The sequence below is a fragment of the Xyrauchen texanus genome, chromosome 7, assembly GCF_025860055.1.
Source record: "Xyrauchen texanus isolate HMW12.3.18 chromosome 7, RBS_HiC_50CHRs, whole genome shotgun sequence".
Classification (NCBI taxonomy): domain Eukaryota; kingdom Metazoa; phylum Chordata; class Actinopteri; order Cypriniformes; family Catostomidae; genus Xyrauchen; species Xyrauchen texanus.
Window position 1 is genome coordinate 377,741 of NC_068282.1, and position 21,386 is coordinate 399,126.

The window sequence follows — 21,386 nt, forward strand, 5'->3', positions numbered from 1 at the left end:
TCTGTGTGTGTGTGAATGTGAATCTGTGTGTGTGAGTGTGTGAATGTGAATCTGTGTGTGTGAGTGTGTGTGTGTGTGTGTGTGTGTGTGTGAATGTGTGTGTGTGTGTGAGTGTGTGTGTGTGTGTGTGAGTGTGTGTGTGTGTGAGTGTGTGAGTGTGTGTGTGTGAGTGTGTGAGTGTGTATGAGTGTGTGAGTGTGTGTGTGTGAGAATGTGTGAATGTGAATCTGTGTGTGTGTGAATGTGTGTGTGTGTGAGTGTGTGAGTGTGTGAATGTGTGTGTGTGAATGTGTGTGTATGAGTGTGTGTGTGTGAGTGTGTGAGTGTGTGTGTGTGGGTTAGGGTTAGTGTGTGTGTGTGTGTGAGCGTGTATTTATCACTTTGTGGGGACCAAATGTCCCCATAAGGATAGTAAAACCCGAAATGTTTGACCTTGTGGGGACATTTTGTCGGTCCCCATGAGGAAAACAGCTTATAAATCATACTAAATGATGTTTTTTGAAAATGTAAAAATGCAGAAAGTTTTCTGTGAGGGTTAGGTTTAGGGGTAGGGTTAGGTTTAGGGGATAGAATATAAAGTTTGTACAGTATAAAAACCATTATGTCTATGGAAAGTCCCCATAAAACATGGAAACACAACATGTGTGTGTGAATGTGAATCTGTGTGTGTGTGAGTGTGTGTGTGTGAATGTGAATCTGTGTGTGTGTGTGTGAATGTGTGTGTGTGTGTATGTGAATGGGTGAATGTGTGTGTATGAATATGTGTGTGAGTGTGTGTGTATGAATGTGTGTGTGTGTGAATGTGTGTGTGAATGTGAATCTGTGTGTGTGTATGTGAATGGGTGAATGTGTGTGTATGAATATGTGTGTGAGTGTGTGTGTGTGAGTGTGTGTGTAAGTGTGTGTGAGTGTGTGAATGGGTGAATGTGTGTGTATGAATATGTGTGAGTGTGTGTGTATGAATGTGTGTGTGTGTGAATGTGTGTGTGAATGTGAATCTGTGTGTGTGTGTATGTGAATGGGTGAATGTGTGTGTATGAATATGTGTGTGAGTGTGTGTGTGTGAGTGTGTGTGTAAGTGTGTGTGAGTGTGTGAATGTGTGTGTGTGTGTGAATGGGTGAATGTGTGTTTAATAGGTGAATGTGTGAATTTTTATTTGTATTTTTTTTATTGAACAGCAAGAACAGAACAAAAACAGAATATACATCTACAATGGCATTGGTAAATACAGGTAAATGAGTATTAGGCAAGGCACATATCAGTTAAAGTAAAATAAAATAAATATATTAAATATATAAAATAAAAATACAAATACAAAAGGGGTCTCTTTATTCCTCTTTTAAGAGCTCAAGGTCTCTTATTATTCCAGACAATTTCTGGGCCTTTTACTTTTCATCCATTCCAACGCTGGAAAGAAATTACAAATCAAGTCTCTTTTAAATACAGAAAAATAAGGGAGTTCACTTACAGAAATCACAAGTTTATGGCAAATTACGATTACAATGATATATAAGTGGTTTGTCAATGATTTTTATGTAGTTTGTGTATTTTTACAAGAATAAAGGATGTTATATGAGAAAGTCTAACCAATGTCATCTATAGCATTGTATAGAAAGCTACAATAATATATATATATATATATATATATATATATATATGTTTTGCCTTATTCTAAGAACATAATTACCATAAGATCATAAATACACTCTGTATATATATAATATAGTTAACCTTGTGAACAAACTAAAATGCTGTTGCTAGCGCTTCCACACACCTGTTACCGGATGCGATTTCATTTTCTAAACAATTCTATCAAGTAAATCCACGTTTGATCTTTAACATGTTCGATGTTCTTCTCTCTAATAAGATCTTTGATATCAAGGCAAGGGTGTTCTTTTAAAATAAGAATGTTTGTATTGTTGTGTGTGTGTGTGTGTGTGTGTGTGTGCGTGTGTGTGTGTGTGTGTCGCGATCCACGTCGCTCATTGGTGGACAATTTCTCGTGCATTGGCGGCAGTCTCGCGCGCGCTCAACACAACGCGCCGCTGCGATCACGGAGGGTGGCCGGCGGTAATCAGTCCCACGCGCTTCTCCTTTCTTTCACCCGTCCGTGATTTTCTCCGGTGTTCGGTGCGGATGGAGGCGACGGTGCTGCAGCCGCAGGACGCGCGCGCGGAGGTGCAGATGCTCCAAGAGCTCGTGCGGAAACTCGAACGACAGAACGAGCAGCTACGGACGCGCGTGAATATCGTGCCGCTCGCGAGTTGCTGCTGCATCCCGAGTCCAGCACCGAGCCTCGCGTGTCAGTATGAGCCATTCCGGTATTTCCAGCCTTCAGTCACCGATGATGAAGATGATGAATATGATGATGAAGAGGCGTGTGAGTCGCGCGCGCTGCTGGATGAGCTTGAGATTCTGGACCTGGAGAAGATCTTCCCGAACATCAGCGAGTCTGAGGAGACCTGGTGAGAATCCACATGATGCATTTACACGAGCTGCTGTCAGAGATTCTGATTTAAAGCGCTTCTGTAGTGCTCAAAATCAGCAGTCACATACTGTAACATGTACACGCGTCATAACATATTTAGATGAAATTATAAACTCACAGACAGACACACACACACACACACACACACACACACACACACACACACACACACACTCACTCACGGACAGACACACACACACACACACACGCACTCGCGGACAGACACACACACACACACATTCACGGACAGACACACACTCACAGACCGACAGACAGACACACACTCACACACACTCACAGAGAGACAGACAGACACTCACAGACAGACAGACACTCATTCACAGACTGACAGACAGACACACACACTCACAGACCAACAGACAGACAGACACACTCACAGACAGACAGACACACTCACTCACAGACTGACCGACCGACAGACAGACACACACACACACTCACAGACTGACAGACACTCACTCACAGACTGACAGACAGACACACACACACACTCACAGACCAACAGACAGACACACACATGCACAGACACACTCACAGACAGACAGACAGACACACTCACTCACAGACTGACAGACACTCACTCACAGACTGACAGACACTCACTCACAGACTGACAGACAGACAGACACACACACACACACTCACAGACTGACAGACACTCACTCACAGACTGACAGACACTCACTCACAGACTGACAGACACTCACTCACAGACCGACAGACAGACACACACACTCACAGACACACTCACAGACAGACAGACACACACACACACTCACAGACAGACAGACACTCACTCACAGACTGACAGACAGACACACACACTCACAGACAGACAGACAGACAGACACACACACTCACAGACAGACAGACACACACACTCACTCACAGACAGACACACACACACTCACAGACCGACACACACTCACAGACAGACAGACAGACACTGCACTAGTTAGTCAACAGAATGAGAGATGAAGTTTTGAGGTTCACAAGTGAACTAGTTTCAAAGTCGAGTTTACTCATGAGGAAGATTAAACATTAATTCAATTTTACTCTTAATTCATCTGGCCACTTTCTCAGCTTGTTAAACATAATCCACTACACATTACTTATTACTTTTCCAAAATTGTAACCATGTTATTTTACTGATTACATTATGGGTAATCGCATTACAAATTACCTTTTATTATACATCCACAATCCTGATACATTTGATACATCGAAACACTCTCTGGTCCACACTGCCATTTTCAAGCATTTTCCACAAGTTTCTCATCCACACTGAAAATGCTTAAATCCCATTACTGCACATGCGGAAAACCGGCGTTCCATGTACGGTCGGAAATGTGATTATCCTCGTGTTCCACCGCCAGACAGCAATTCCGAGTAAACTTCCCATCGAGGAATGCAATGTGAAGGTTGTACAAAGTAACATTTACCTTTAACATCTCTATCAAAGTTAATATCAGACACAAGAATCTCGATTGCATTGTGTTGAATGGATCACATGACTGAGTCACATGACAACAAAAACATCATCTCAGTGTGCACGGAAGCCCAAAACATAGCGAAATGATTGTGCTTTCAAACAAAAACGTATTAGGATACGTCTACATTAATCTGTATACTTTTGAAAACTGTGTTTTCATTTCTTGAAACGCTCTGTCCACACTGCAGTTTCGAAGCACTTACCACAAGTTGCTTCTCCAAACTTAACCATACAAAAACATTTAAATCCTCTTTATTGCGAAAAATCTGCATTCCATTTATGAGCTGATGTGCAACGCCATCAAACTAAATAGCAGGCACAATAACGCTGCTAATGTGGGCTAGCATTTTCATTGTTTTGGGTTGAATGGATCACATGACTGCGTCACATGACATCAGATACGCCACCGTTTTTGAATATCTCCGTTTTCCCATTCCACACTACAATACAAAGACGGTGTTTACAACTTCATTGACTTGGCAGAGCGTTTTCGAAAAGCTTCGTTTTTGCTGGTCAGAAAACGCTGTCTCCGTCTGGACGGAGGGCCAAAACATAGCGAAACATTCTGTCTTTCAAACGAAAACGTATTAGCGTGGACATGGCCTAATTATTTACGTTTACATTTACATTTCTGCATTTGGCAGACGCTTTTATCCAAAGTGACTTACAGAGCACTTATTACAGAGACAATCCCCCCGGAGCAACCTGGAGTTAAGTGTCTTACTCAAGGACACAATGGTGGTGACTGTGGGGATCAAACCAGCAACCTTCTGATTACCAATGTATTATACAGAGCACTTATTACAGGGACAATCCCCCCGGAGCAACCTGGAGTTAAGTGTCTTACTCAAGGACACAATGGTGGTGACTGTGGGGATCAAACCAGCAACCTTCTGATTACCAGTTAAGTGTCTTACTCAAGGACACAATGGTGGTGACTGTGGGGATCAAACCAGCAACCTTCTGAGTACCAATGTATTATACAGAGCACTTATTACAGGGACAATCCCCCCGGAGCAACCTGGAGTTAAGTGTCTTACTCAAGAACACAATGATTGCCAGTTATGTGCTTAGGCCACTACAACACCACTCCGTTGTTTACCACTCGAAATTATCATTCTCAAAACAACTTTCGCAGAAATGTTTTGTTTTTCCACTTTACGAATTCAAAGTAACGTCTATATTTTCCTCCTGGTTCAATATTGCTGTTATTTCATCAGTCACAGAAACGCAAACAAACGTTTTAATTAATGTTTTAATTGTATTATACATACGTAACATATTTTTTTAATTTACATTTATTTTAACAATGTAACAGGGTCTGGATATCTCAGCGAGTATTGACGCTGACTATCACACCTGGAGTCGTGAGGTTGAAGCCAGGTCTCCTTAGCAACCAAATCAGCCCAGTTGCTAGGGAGGGTAGAGTCACATGGGGTAACCAAGTTGGCCCGGTTGCTAGGGAGGGTAGAGTCACATGGGGTAACCAAATTATCCCGGTTGCTAGGGAGGGTAGAGTCACATGGGGTAACCAAATTATCCCGGTTGCTAGGGAGGGTAGAGTCACATGGGGTAACCAAATTGTCCCGGTTGCTAGGGAGGGTAGAGTCACATGGGGTAAACTCCTCGTGGTGGTGATTAGTGGTTCTCTCAATGGGGCGTGTGGTGAGTTGTGTGTGGATCGTGGAGAGTAGCATGAGCCTCCACATGCTGTGAGTCTCCGCGGTGTCATGCACAACGTGTCACGTGATCAGATGCGCGGATTGACGCTCTCAGAAGTGCTCCTGAGGCAGATACACTTGTCGTGTGTAACATGACAGATTAATGAGGGCTTGTTAGTCCATAAACTGAAGAGATCATGTTTATTGCGGAGGACTGATCCGTCTCATTGATCAAGTGCGTTTGACTAGTTCTGAAGTGAAAGCTCCGTGTACTGATATCAGATTGATTGGAGTGTGATCAAACGTGTGCAGTATAGGAGTAACTCATAAATTCACCTCGATTCCTCCTACAGAAAGAAATCTTTAGTTATTTTTGTTTTATTTTAAGTGTCTTATTTAGAATAATTCCACACTGGCACACCGCAGGAGCTTAATCGAGAAAGTGTGTAATTGCAAAGCCGATTAAGCGTGCGTCTTTACATCACGTCATGGGCTAGCGTGTGACGGAAGCCAAATCTTGAGACGGAGGATTAGAGATTTCTAAAGGATCTGAAGAGTTCATGTTCAAATTGACCTTTCCATGATTAAACATGTGATCTCCACAGCTCTCATTGATTGTCTTTTGTGTCTCTTCAGGCTCTACGTGTCTCGCCGGTCTTGTGTGTGGTCTGGTGCGGGTCCGTCTGCTCTTCAGTGGTGTCGACAGGTTCTGGATCAGCAGCGTACAGACAGACATGCACTCGGTAGGATGGAAGAACTTTTCACGCTTTTTACCTTTAAAGTCTCCCACTGCATACAGAATGAACAGCCAGCTGTCTGGAGGTCATGGGGGTCATGGAGGTCATGGGGGGGTCATATAGTGTGTTCAGAGATGCATACACAACACTTCTCATGCACTCATGGGACAACACCGGTGTGAAACTTGATACTGAAACATTACGAATGGCACTTCCGATATATAAATGCATGTGTGACGCGCTGATACTGCCGTGTGCAGTCTCGTGGAACACACGCATGTAAAGGGTTCTCTGTCTGTCTTTATATGATCTATGAATGCTGTAAATGACCTCATCTCAGGAGTGTTTGAGTTTATTCCACAGAACAGTCCATTGTGAACGCAACTCTGCAGCCGATCGGAGATTAATCATAAATACAAAAACACCTCCAACCACGAGTAATATTTCACTGATCATCATCATCATCATTACTATGTTTAACTGGATCATTGTTTTTATTCATTTATTATCCTGTTGTCATAGACGCAAACTTGCGTGACGGTAAATGGAGGTTAAATATGATTTTATTTATTTATTGAACACTTGAATTCTGAAATGTTTTTGATTTTTAAATGAACGTAATTTTCAATAGAATATTCCCGATCGCTCAGCCGTGATGATGTAATTGGATATTATATATATATCTATAGTGTGATGGAGGGAATAAAACACATTATTCACACACACGTGATGTATTTGATCAGATAATGAGATGCACAGATGAAGTCGCTTCATTGGCAGAGAGATGTTTCTAAAAGTTCAACAACACACATTTTAATTGCACTTCATTTGTTTCGGTTTCATTTGAATTTTTAGTTACAATGAATGGAAAAAAAAAAGTCAAAGTTTGAAATCAAGCTGACTTGCATTATTGTGTAATAGGTTGGCTCTGTGTATTAAAGCCTGTCTGCTCTCTGATTGGCTCTCTGTAGTGTACTTAAGCCTGTCTGCTCTCTGATTGGCTGTCTGTAGTGTACTAAAGTCTGTCTGCTCTCTGGTTGGCTGTCTGTAGTGTACTAAAGCCTGTCTGCTCTCTGATTGGCTCTCTGTAGTGTATTAAAGCCTGTCTGCTCTCTGATTGGCTCTCTGTAGTGTACTAAAGCCTGTCTGCTCTCTGATTGGCTCTCTGTAGTGTACTAAAGCCTGTCTGCTCTCTGGTTGGCTCTCTGTAGTGTACTTAAGCCTGTCTGCTCTCTGGTTGGCTGTCTGTAGTGTACTAAAGCCTGTCTGCTCTCTGGTTGGCTCTCTGTAGTGTACTTAAGCCTGTCTGCTCTCTGGTTGGCTCTCTGTTGTGTATTAAAGCCTGTCTGCTCTCTGATTGGCTGTCTGTAGTGTACTAAAGCCTGTCTGCTCTCTGATTGGCTCTCTGTAGTGTACTAAAGCCTGTCTGCTCTCTGATTGGCTCTCTGTAGTGTACTAAAGCCTGTCTGCTCTCTGATTGGCTGTCTGTAGTGTACTAAAGCCTGTCTGCTCTCTGATTGGCTCTCTGTAGTGTACTAAAGCCTGTCTGCTCTCTGATTGGCTCTCTGTAGTGTACTAAAGCCTGTCTGCTCTCTGATTGGCTCTCTGTAGTGTACTAAAGCCTGTCTGCTCTCTGATTGGCTCTCTGTAGTGTACTAAAGCCTGTCTGCTCTCTGATTGGCTCTCTGTAGTGTACTAAAGCCTGTCTGCTCTCTGATTGGCTCTCTGTAGTGTACTAAAGTCTGTCTGCTCTCTGATTGGCTCTCTGTAGTGTACTAAAGCCTGTCTGCTCTCTGATTGGCTCTCTGTAGTGTACTAAAGCCTGTCTGCTCTCTGATTGGCTCTCTGTAGTGTACTAAAGCCTGTCTGCTCTCTGATTGGCTCTCTGTAGTGTACTAAAGCCTGTCTGCTCTCTGATTGGCTCTCTGTAGTGTACTAAAGCCTGTCTGCTCTCTGATTGGCTCTCTGTAGTGTACTAAAGCCTGTCTGCTCTCTGATTGGCTCTCTGTAGTGTACTAAAGCCTGTCTGAGTGGTTGTGAAAGACAGCTCTGATTCTGAGGTTATAATGTATAATAAGGATTTCAACAGTCACTTTCATAGAGATGTGTGTAACCTTTAACCCTTGAGCAGGTGACACCACACACTCACTATCTATTGTCCAAATGAACACCGTTTCAGAGCCGTTAGTGCTTTATTCCCATGTTTGACATGCTGTGTGCCGGCTGCTATATTCAGCCTGTGGAATGAGCGGTTGCCATAGAAACTGTGTTTACATGAATGTAATCGTCCCTTCATATCATTAATGGGTAACTATATGTTTCACAGGGTTCCCTTATATGATGCTTTTCAAAAGTGCATGATAATATACAACTTTAAGATTGTGTTCCATATTTGCTTGTTTGACTCACAGGTCATCGATGTAGTGTGCGCGTGTGCGTGTGTGCGTGTGTGTGTGTGAACACTTTAAGTAACACACTCTCTGCTCTGTTGTGAACAGCTGATGAGGGACAGTCATGTGTCCAGCTGATCATCGATGCTCATTTAATCTTTTAATGTCCCTTGATGTGGCAGATCTCAAACAGTCTTTTATATGCCACAGAATATTCCTCTGAGAGAGATGAGCTTTAATCCTGTCACTCATTGCACTAATTACAAAACATGCAGATCTTTTCAGAAGGAGCATGAACACATTCAAAACCTTTATTAATATCATTTGGGATTAATTAAATGAACTGCTGAAAAGTAAAAGGTAAGCGGCTTATTGATGATATTCAATATATATCTCAATAAGGATGTATGTATTCTAAAATACTATAAAATATTAACCCTTTAAGGCCAGATGGGCCAAGAAAAAAAAATATTGTCTAAATATTAATAACTACAGTCTTGAACACAAAATATGTGTCGTTTAAAAGTTTATAATACATGTAGATATTATAACCAAAACTGAAGTGCTTTAAAATCTGCAGATAAATCAGAAGTGTCTGTTTTGATATTTTATTAAAAACAATTTGCACGGCACATATTATTGCAATTAGTAAAAACATTAAACTGATCAGATATTCATGTGTCATATGTTGTTGGAAAGATCTAGAAGCGTAAAATACAACCAGACTATTTGTTTTACTCACAGATGAACATATAGCGAGTAACAGCTAAATATATGTCTTTGAGAATTATGTTGGTGTTGCTTATATGCCGCGTTTTCCCTTATATTTTATATCACCTGTAAAATCATCGCAATAGTTTTAAAAGCTTTTACAGGCCCGATATATAGAACATTCCGTCAATGTAAGTCTGTGGGATTTTTTGCCATTTTGAATGTCCACTTTGGGAAAACCGTAATTCCGATCAGTCAGAAAAGATATCGCAGGCTTAGTCAGAACAGTCTGAAGGTCTGTGCCGAGTTTGGTGGATGTAGCTTGAAAGCTCGTTGAGGAGTTAGAAGATTTTTAGCTGTCAAAGTGACATGATGATGTATTTAAAGGGACAGTTCACCTAAAAATTATAATCCTCTCATCATTTACTCACCCTCATGTCATCCCAGATGTGTGTGACTTTCTTTCTTCTGCAGAAGCAACACTCGGTCACATGACACACGTGACCATCATTATTTCTCAAGTCTCATTCTCATATTGTGAATTCAGGATGGAGTACAACAGCTCTGTGTTCGGTATCTGTCACATGCTGCTCATTACTAATCATGTTTACACTAATCAGGATGGGTGTTAATGCCGAGTGCGCTCATGTACACAATTAAAAAAAATTATAATAATTTGGTGATGGGAGTGCACACTCATTTCAGTGAGACACAGAATATATAACATGGTAAGAGTGTATATAGACATACAAATAATAGGACATATAACCGTGTTGTATGTGCGTGTGGTCATGTATGTGCAAGGTAGGGGTATATACAGTTATTGAATTAAATATGTGAATTTACATACGTACATGAGATATACATTCACCTAAAGGATTATTAGGAACACCATACTAATACTGTGTTTGACCCCCTTTCGCCTTCAGAACTGCCTTAATTCTACGTGGCATTGATTCAACAAGGTGCTGAAAGCATTCTTTAGAAATGTTGGCCCATATTGATAGGATAGCATCTTGCAGTTCATGGAGATTAGTGGGATGCACATCCAGGGCACAAAGCTCCCGTTCCACCACATCCCAAAGATGCTCTATTGGGTTGAGATCTGGTGACTGTGGGGGCCATTTTAGTACAGTGAACTCATTGTCATGTTCAAGAAACCAATTTGAAATGATTAGAGCTTTGTGACATGGTGCATTATCCTGCTGGAAGTAGCCATCAGAGGATGGGTACATGGTGGCCATAAAGGGATGGACATGGTCAGAAACAATGCTCAGGTAGGCCGTGGCATTTAAACGATGCCCAATTGGCACTAAGGGGCCTAAAGTGTGCCAAGAAAACTTCCCCACACCATTACACCACCACCACCAGCCTGCACAGTGGTAACAAGGCATGATGGATCCATGTTCTCATTCTGTTTACGCCAAATTCTGACTTCGACCATCTGAATGTCTCAACAGAAATCGAGACTCATCAGACCAGGCAACATTTTTCCAGTCTTCAACTGTCCAATTTTGGTGAGCTCTTGCAAATTGTAGCCTCTTTTTCCTATTTGTAGTGGAGATGAGTGGTACCCGGTGGGGTCTTCTGCTGTTGTAGCCCATCCGCCTCAAGGTTGTGCGTGTTGTGGCTTCACAAATGCTTTGCTGCATACCTCGGTTGTAACGAGTGGTTATTTCAGGCAAAGTTGCTCTTCTATCAGCTTGAATCAGTCGGCCCATTCTCCTCTGACCTCTAGCATCAACAAGGCATTTTCAGCCCACAGGACTGCCGCGATACTGGATGTTTTTCCTTTTCACACCATTCTTTGTAAACCCTAGAAATGGTTGTGCGTGAAAATCCCAGTAACTGAGCAGATTGTGAAATACTCAGACCGGCCCGTCTGGCACCAACAACCATGCCAAGCTCAAAAATGCTTAAATCACCTTTCTTTCCCATTCTGACATTCAGTTTGGAGTTCAGGAGATTGTCTTGACCAGGACCACACCCCTAAATGCATTGAAGCAACTGCCATGTGATTGGTTGATTAGATAATTGCATTAATGAGAAATTGAACAGGTGTTCCTAATAATCCTTTAGGTGAGTGTATATTTACATTATTGCACTATGGGGGAGTCCTGATGCAGTTTAATTGTTTATGTGGAAAATGGCCTGAGGGTATAAACTGCCCTTTTGTCAGGATGTCCTGGCGCTCAGTGCTCTGTAGCACCGGCCAGAGGGCAACAGTTCAGAGAGGGTGTGGGCAGGGTGTGTCGGGTCCAGACAGTTATAGATGTACACAGGACAGACTCAATGACGGCCGAGTGGAACGGTGTCAGCAGCTCCTCGTGTCAAACCTGAACAACTTCATGGCCACAGATGTGAGAGTGACAGGTCTGTAGTCATTAGTCCTGTGATTTGGGTTTTTTGGGGACCAGAATGATAGCGCATTTGAAGCAGTAGGAAACTTCACACCGGCGATCTATTAAAGATCCATGTGAAGATGGGGACAGCTGGTCAGCTCAGGATTTTAGACAAGTGGATGAAACACCATCTGTGCCTGAAGCTTTCCTTGTCTTCAGTTTCTTGAGGGCCCGGCACACATCTTCCTCACAGACCATAAGTGCAGGTTGAACGAGATTGGAGTACAGATTACTCTACATCACGTCTCTCCCTCGTGTCCTCATTTTAAATATGTTTAAAAAGTTCTCCTGCCCCCATAGACTTCCATTATAAGTGCATTGCTGTAAACGTGTTTTCCCAAACGGATGAGCTGAAGGGATTTTCTCTGGAGATCAACAGCATCATCACCTCTGCTTCATCTGTAGTTCATGTCCAGGTGTGTGTGTTGGCACAGGTGTGTGGAGTCTATGCTCAGGTGATCTGGATGAGGATTCTGGGATTCTGGGATTTAAACTGGAGGATCTCACAGATGTTCAGGTGATGGCGCGACTGCAGGAGGAGAGTAAGTACACAAGTGTTGAGGTGCAACTAAACTAACTAAAAGTAGTGACACTACTAATTTCACTAAATGTTTCAGCAGTTTACACACTCACACACACACTCACTCATACACACTTACACACACACACTCACTCACACACACTTACACACACACACACTCACACACACACACTCACTCATACACTCACACACACACACTCACCCACACACACACTCACTCACTCATACACACTTATACACACTCACCCACACACACTCACACTCACTCATACACACACACACACACTCACTCATACACACTCACACACACACACTCACACACACACACACTCACCCACACACACACACACTCACTCATACACACTTACACACACTCACTCATACACACTTACACACACTCACTCATACACACTCACTCATACACACTTACACACACACTCACACACACACACACTCACACATACACACTTACACACTCACTCAAACACACTTACACACACGCACTACACACACTACACACACCACAGACACACACACTACACACCCGGAATATTCTTTTGTGATGTGGATACTTTATATTAGTAGGTTGTTGTATTTGTGTTTATTGTGTTTATTTTCTCTGCAGGTTTACGTCAGGATTTTGCCACAACCTCCTCTTCCTCATCTGTTAATAACCGGCACAGCAGCAGTTTTTCCTTTCAGTTCGGCCAGCGGAGCGAGTCGCACCTGGAGGAGGATGATGATGATGATGATGATGAAGAGTACGGTCAGTTGCCACCACCGCAGCCGCGTCTGAGTTGTGCCGGAGCCGTTCAACGTGGTTTACTGCACTCGCACACGTTCAGCAGCATCAGAGACTGGACACGCCTCTCCTCGTCACCCTCCACTCCTCCGTACACCCCCATCACACCACAAACCACCCCAACCACCCCAGTGTACTCGCACGAGCACACCGGCCTCCGGAGCAGCTCAGGTGAGTCGTGATGATGTCACAGCTGGATTACTCATGACTAACTACAACCTGAACTCCCCTTAAAACTATTCAGCGTCCGCTTTACAAAACTGAGAATGTCTATATTGTTCCTCACTGAAGATAATCAGGGTTGAGTCTGGCCAGTCTCTGGATGGGACACCTCCTGTGGGAAACTAATGTTGCTGCTGGAAGAGGTGTTAGTGATGTCATCAGGGGGTGTTCACCCTGCAGTCTATGTGGGTCCTAATGCCCCGGTACAGTGATGGGGACACTATACTGTAAAAAGGCCCCAACTCTCTGTGGAAAAACCCCGGGACACTTCTCGTAAAGAGTAGGGGTGTAACCCCGGTGTCATTGGCCTCCTAATAATCCCCACACATGAATTGGCTGCATCACTCTACTCTCTCCTACATTCATTCTTTGATTCTGTTAAATGAAATGCTGCATCAGAGGTCTCGACTGATTATGTGAATGTTACGATGTTGCTACATCTGAACATTCGTCACTGGGATATTTTCAAAATATAATCTTCAATTATAGTATAAAAGTTTCTGACCACAACTATATTGTTACACATAATCATTCGAGAAATCTGATGCAGCATTTCATTTAACAGAATCAAAGAATGAATGAATATTTACATAGTGCTGTTCTGACACTACACTCAAAGCGCTTTACACAGTGAACGGGACTCTCCTCATCCACCATCAGAGTGCAGCATCCACCTGGATCATGTGACGGCAGCCATAGTGCAGCAGTACACGCACCACACAGCAGCTATTGGTGGAGAGGAGAGAGTAGAGTGATGCAGCCAATTCATGTGTGGGGATTATTAGGAGGCCAATGACACCGGGGTTACACCCCTACTCTTTACGAGAAGTGTCCCGGGGTTTTTCCACAGAGAGTTGGGGCCTTTTTACAGTATAGTGTCCCCATCACTGTACCGGCGCATTAGGACCCACACAGACTGCAGGGTGAACACCCCCTGATGACATCACCAACACCTCTTCCAGCAGCAACCTTAGTTTCCCACAGGAGGTGTCCCATCCAGAGACTGGCCAGACTCAACCCTGATTATCTTCAGTGAGCAACAATATAGACATTCTCAGTTTTGTAAAGCGGACAACAAGAACTGTAGGGATGAAAAACATATTAGAATGAATGAGTTTATCTATTTTTACATAATGATTTATTGGATTTAGTTCACACACACACACACACACACACACACACACACACACACACACACACACACACACACACACGCATATGAGAGAGTGTGAGTGAGAGAATGGTGGTGGCGTAGTTGCTAAAGCACAGGGCTGTTAATCAGACGGTTGCAAGTTCGATCCCCACAGTCACCACCATTGTGTCCTTGAGTAAGACACTTAACTCCAGGTTGTTCCGGGGGGATTGTCCCTGTAATAAGTGCTCTGTATAATACATTGGTACTCAGAAGGTTGCTGGTTTGATCTCCACAGTCACCACCATTGTGTCCTTGAGTAAGACACTTAACTCCAGGTTGCTCCGGGGGGATTGTCCCTGTAATAAGTGCTCTGTATAATACATTGGTACTCAGAAGGTTGCTGGTTTGATCCCCACAGTCACCACCATTGTGTCCTTGAGTAAGACACTTAACTCCAGGTTGCTCCGGGGGGATTGTCTCTGTAATAAGTGCTCTGTATAATACATTGGTAATCAGAAGGTTGCTGGTTTGATCCCCACAGTCACCACCACTGTGTCCTTGAGTAAGACACTTAACTCCAGGTTGCTCCGGGGGGATTGTCCCTGTAATAAGTGCTCTGTAAGACACTTTGGATAAAAGCATCTGCCAAATGCATAAAAATGTAACATGAGAATGAGTGTCTGTGTGTGTGAGAGTGTCTGTGTGCATCTGTGTGTGTGCGAGAGTGTGTGTGTGTGTGTGTGCGTCTGTGCGAGAGTGTGCGTCTGTGCGAGTGTGCGTCTGTGCGAGTGTGCGTCTGTGCGAGTGTGTTTGTGCGCGAGTGTGTGTGCGCGTGAGAGTGTGCGTGTGTGCGCGTGAGTGTGTTTGCGTGTCTGTGTGAGAGTGTGTGTGTGTGCGCGTGCGTGCGTGCGTGTGTTTGTGAGTGTGTGTGTGTGTGTGCGCGTGCGTGCGTGTTTGTGAGAGTGTGTGTGTGCGCGTGCGTGCGTGTGTTTGTGAGAGTGTGTGTGTGCTCGTGCGTGCGTGCGTGCGTGTGTTTGTGAGTGTGTGTGTGCTGGAGAGTTTATCAGGATGATCTGATGTTCTTCAGTGTTGATGTTTATAAATCTGTCTTAATATAAACTCTGTCTGAAATCAAATGTAAATCCTGATTAGATTAAATCGGATGTAATTTGGGTTTAATGTAATTACAACATTTCTTGTGGGTTTTATGTAGACAAGTAATTCTGTTAACCCTTTAAGCTCAGATGGGCAAAGCGGGAAATAAATACTTTAAAAGACGTGACCAAGATAATCAGATGTATAGATCATTAGATAATCCACATGAAGCACAATGTTACATATGACCACCAGGAGATGGCGCCAAATACACGACACAGACTCAATGATGACTCAAATGACACAGAATGAAACTCACTCTGTGAAATCTCATGAGTAAAATCATGTCTGCATGCTATGCAAACCTTTAGTCATTGTTGTGTTTGCATGTGGAATTAGTTCTTATGTACAATTATTATCTTTTATTTGTTTGGAGATGTTTTTGGACACTATGATCAATTATATTTGTAATGTTGGAACTTTTGATCGCTTTGTCGTATCAACACACAATTATTCTCAGATACAGTCGACATGATTGAGAACAAAACAAAAGCAGTTTTTCGGAGCCATCTTATTTACACCCAGAGATATATAAGGTTAAATCAGAAAAAATAAGAAAAAAATAAAAATTTTGGCTCAATTTATTTTGTGATTTAAAAATAAAACAATTATAATAATGAGCAGTTTGTTAGGCGGAGAGTCTCAGAATGTATCATCATCTATATCATTAAATACATTGAAAATTGTCCTTTATAATGATACAAACACCTTTGAGTTATAAGTCTGTAATTTTGGGTATTCCACTGAAACAGGAAATCATTAAAAACACCTTCAGAGCTGAAAGTGTTAAACATCTTGAGTGTGCAGTTTTGTATGGCGATCTGTGATTGGCTGAGCTAACAGGAAGTGATGTTTCTCCAGATAAGTTGAGGAGGAGTATGCCCAACCTGCTGCGAGCTGCGAGCGTCAGCGGTGTTCCGATCCCGGCCAATCAGATGACTTCATCTCCGCCCATCCGCAACAGTCAAAGCTTCGATTCATCCGGCGCGCTGACGAGACTGCAGACCGCTAGTATGTGTCAAACACTTCTGACAATCACTCAGCCTCATGTCGGTCCAAACCGTATGACTCTTTTCTTCTGAGAAACACAAAAGGAGATGTTTAGCAGAATGTTCATGCTGCTCTTTTCCATGCAATGAAAGTGAATGTGAACCGATGCCATCAAACTCCACAGACGACGACAACATGTTGCAGTATACTGTGAGTCTTCTGAAGTCACATGACCGTTCTGTGTGACACACAGACTGAAACCCCTCTGCCGTAACTCTCAAATCTCATTCGCACTTCCTCTTATTCAAACTTGGCACGTCAGGATTCATCGCACCGGGAAAAGATCAGCATGAACATTTTGCTAAACATCTTTTGTGTTCCACAGAAAAGAGAAAGAACATACAGGCTTCAAACAACATGAGCGAGAGTAAATAATGACACGTTTTTCAGTAGTAATGTGAATATTTTTCATTATATTCACCTTGTTTTTACCCTGAATGTGGAGCACTTCTGGATTCAGAAATACTACATTATGCTGCTTTATATTACAAAACAATAATAAAACAATTTATTAATTATGATTTTCATAAACTCATTAGTTTTGGACACACATAGTTTTACTGTGTATGTGTTTTGCCATCGTTTTATCACACAGTCAGAATGAATGACAGATCAGGTGCTAACAGGACACGCCTCCTCGCCGTCTGACACGCCTCCTCACCGTCTGACACGCCTCCTCGCCGTCTGACACGCCCACCATTATTATCCATATAAGGGCATTTGAATGGAAACGAGCAGAAGGCGGCAAATGTCGCAATTTAAGTTTTGGCATTTTCACTTTGTCAATCACAAAACGGCGTGAAGGGAAACTAGACTGATGTCACACAATAGTGCTTTAAATCGAGCTGCATCTGCCATTGTTTTCTGAAACCTCAATGAATATTTGTGTTGCTTTGTAAGAACCCGTTCCTGATGTTCAGCTCTGATCATGTGTTTGTGTGTTCAGTTCCGTCTCCTGCGCAGCTGCAGAATCGTGTTCAGAGTGTGGGGAACTTCTCGACACGTCCGACTCTGAAAGCCACCGCTTACGTCAGCCCGACCATCAAGAGTTCCTCCCTCATGACATCATCAGTCAGTTTACAGTCTCTGTGCGGCAGTAAGACGAGCGGATCACAGATACCAGCGCGCAGCGGACTGCCACGACCTGCATCCTGCATAGCAACCGTCTCCAACCGCAGCAAACTCAACACACCTGTGCGCAGGTGACACACTCACTTCACACCTCACTTCCTATCCGTTTCTGTTTACTCCTAATAATCCAAACAGTCGATATTAGTTCTGACAATAGGGTGAGATGATGAGAGTGTGGATGAAGGGACATTAACCCTTTACATTGACCAAGTTGTTCAATTTTAAATAATATTAAACTATAGAAAGATTTCTTTCATCGGATGTTTATGATGTTTGCAGGAGTGTTGATTATTCATGTTTCTGAGACATTACATCAGTAATTATCATAATTAATTCATATTCACAGTAACGTCCAGCATCATCCAATCACGGCCAACCATGTTCAAATAAAACATTATAAATGTTGAATCTATGAACTGATGATCAATGAGTGTCCAAACATCATCTGCAGCCTGAAACTGAACTTTTGATCAGATTTTAGGAGTGAATGCACTTAACTGCATAGAGAGATATAGGATGCTCCCTTGCTCCCTATTTAGTGAATGACTTAACCTCCAGTGTGCTGTCTGTCTGCACTGGTCTCAGAACAGTTATAGGAGAGATATAGGATGCTCCCTTGCTCCCTATGTAGTGAATGACTTAACCTCCAGTGTGCTGTCTGTCTGCACTGCTCTCAGAACAGTTATAGGAGAGCTATAGGATGCTCCCTTGCTCCCTATGTAGTGCATGACTTAACCTCCAGTGTGCTGTCTGTCTGCACTGGTCTCAGAACAGTTATAGAGAGCTATAGGATGCTCCCTTTCTCCCTATGTAGTGCATGACTTAACCTCCAGTGTGCTGTCTGTCTGCACTGGTCTCAGAACAGTTATAGAGAGCTATAGGATGCTCCCTTGCTCCCTATTTAGTGCATGACTTAACCTCCAGTGTGCTGTCTGTCTGCACTGGTCTCAGAACAGTTATAGGAGAGCTATAGGATGCTCCCTTGCTCCCTATGTAGTGAATGACTTAACCTCCAGTGTGCTGTCTGTCTGCACTGCTCTCAGAACAGTTATAGGAGAGCTATAGGATGCTCCCTTGCTCCCTATGTAGTGAATGACTTAACCTCCAGTGTGCTGTCTGTCTGCACTGGTCTCAGAACAGTTATAGAGAGCTATAGGATGCTCCCTTGCTCCCTATTTAGTGCATGACTTAACCTCCAGTGTGCTGTCTGTCTGCACTGGTCTCAGAACAGTTATAGGAGAGCTATAGGATGCTCCCTTGCTCCCTATGTAGTGAATGACTTAACCTCCAGTGTGCTGTCTGTCTGCACTGCTCTCAGAACAGTTATAGGAGAGCTATAGGATGCTCCCTTGCTCCCTATGTAGTGAATGACTTAACCTCCAGTGTGCTGTCTGTCTGCACTGCTCTCAGAACAGTTATAGAGAGCTATAGGATGCTCCCTTGCTCCCTATGTAGTGAATGACTTAACCTCCAGTGTGCTGTCTGTCTGCACTGCTCTCAGAACAGTTATAGAGAGCTATAGGATGCTCCCTTGCTCCCTATGTAGTGAATGACTTAACCTCCAGTGTGCTGTCTGTCTGCACTGGTCTCAGAACAGTTATAGAGATCTATAGGATGCTCCCTTGCTCCCTATTTAGTGAATGACTTAACCTCCAGTGTGCTGTCTGTCTGCACTGGTCTCAGAACAGTTATAGAAATGCATCTTATGTTCATCATAACTCCATATAAAGCCTCTGAAAGACACATTTATCAGTTTTAAGATGCACTCATTTATTCTCAATGTGATGCACAGTGAATATAGGCCTGTAGTCCACATACGTGGTCGTTGTGTTTATCAGCGTGCTGTTCTGTGATAAATCACTCAAATGTTTAAAATGTCATATCAGATGAAATTAGAGACTCTTTTGACTCAAACAGGTTTCAGTGTAAAAACATAATGAGGTTTCTCACCAGATGTTTGTTTTGTTACCGTTTCAAACAAACACAAACTCCTCTGTGGTCGCCACCATGTTGTTTGGTCACATGACCCTGTACAATTAAAGTTTAACCCTTTACTGACATCACAGAGTCTCCTGAACTGAGATCAGTATGGATAGCCTATAAAGAAGCCAAAACCTAACGTCCACACAAGTGCACACTGGGTCTCGGGAGGATAAAACTACTGATGAAAATGTTTGTCAACGATAACTAAGAGGCAAAAATGACAGCTGGCTTAATTAAAACATACTGTTGATGAATATATGACGAAAACATACTACTACATGTAGGATTGTGTATCATCCTTTTTTCATCCATGATGTCATTTCATTGTTGTCTAGTTAATCTAACCTCTCTCTCTCATTCTGTGTCTCTCTCTCTTCTCTTTCTGAAGTTTGCTGACGCCACCAAAGAGTCTGGCGACGCTGAGCGCGCTGCGTGATGGAAGCTGGCGTGACGGCTGTTACTAGCGGCGGTGAGATGTGGGTCACTCGAGCGATGAAGCGGCTGGTAAACTAGACGGGGGTCGGAGCTCCCTGCTGGTCAGGGTCGTTCACATCACCAAGTGTTCTTGACGAGAGGACTGACGCTATGTGTGTGTGTGTGTGTGTGTGTGTGTGTGAGAAATATAAGAGCTTCCTGTTTATATAAGCGCCTTTCAGAGCAGAAATGAGTTCTGTATGCAAAAATAAACGCCGCTTGTTCGTGTGAATGAAGCTTCATCACGGAATCACAGACATGTGAAATAACGGCGCCTCAAAGCATCATTTAGAGAATCGAGCGATTCATTGATTCCCAAAACAGGAATCTCAAAACATGCTGCTAAACAAATCGAGCTGAAAGAACTTGTCACGGTTTCTACGATTGTCTAAATTCTGAATATTATTCTAATTCAGTTTTTTGTGATTTCAAAAGGTTTGAACCAAATTGTAACATGTTTTTAACTCTTTCAATGTGACTCATTATGTGAGGTAAACACGGAGACGGTCCGTTTGGATCCGTTGCTGCACCGTTTGTAAAGATGTTTTGATTTATTAATGTGGTGTTGCACTTTCACTGTTAAAGTTTTGTTCATGGTGCACTTATTTCAACTTATCTGTTTTCTTTATTATGTAAAAACACTTTTAAAAGAGGATTCATGTTATTTATTGCACATTATTTCTGTACATGCGTCACATTTGTCATTGATATTTTAATGTGTCTGTATTTAAATTCAAAATAAAGTTTTGTTTGTTTTTATTGACTGTTGTTGATCGTTTCTGTTCTGAGAAAACAAGAACATAAATATAATGTACTGTATGATCGTTATCTTCACAACGTCATCAAGTACCAATCCTGAAGTACACCTCATTTATATATTTGCTCGTTTTAATTAATAAATAGGGGGTCTGTGTATCGCCACGAGTATTGGCGCTGACTATCACACCTGGAGTCGTGAGTTTGAATCCAGGGCGTGCTGAGTGACTCCAG

General features: G+C 42.7%; 1 protein-coding gene across 1 annotated transcript; it reads left to right on the top strand.

The window, feature by feature from the left end:
• Positions 1–2,045: 2,045 nt before the first annotated feature.
• On the top strand, positions 2,046–21,085 carry slain1b (SLAIN motif family, member 1b). The gene is made up of 7 exons (XM_052130701.1): positions 2,046–2,466; positions 6,300–6,406; positions 12,338–12,445; positions 13,070–13,417; positions 16,620–16,769; positions 17,755–18,010; positions 20,311–21,085. Exons 1-7 carry the CDS (start codon positions 2,138–2,140, stop codon positions 20,384–20,386), a joined length of 1,374 nt encoding a protein of 457 aa, XP_051986661.1. The 5' UTR covers positions 2,046–2,137; the 3' UTR covers positions 20,387–21,085.
• Positions 21,086–21,386: the final 301 nt, after the last annotated feature.

Bases quoted from the DNA above. Each gene is read 5' to 3' on its own strand.
- slain1b (XM_052130701.1), top strand. From the start codon at position 2,138: ATGGAGGCGACGGTGCTGCAGCCGCAGGACGCGCGCGCGGAGGTGCAG. The intron at 6,407-12,337 runs GTAGGATGGAAG...GTGTTGGCACAG, and splicing joins TACAGACAGACATGCACTCG to GTGTGTGGAGTCTATGCTCA. The intron at 13,418-16,619 runs GTGAGTCGTGAT...ATGTTTCTCCAG, and splicing joins CGGCCTCCGGAGCAGCTCAG to ATAAGTTGAGGAGGAGTATG.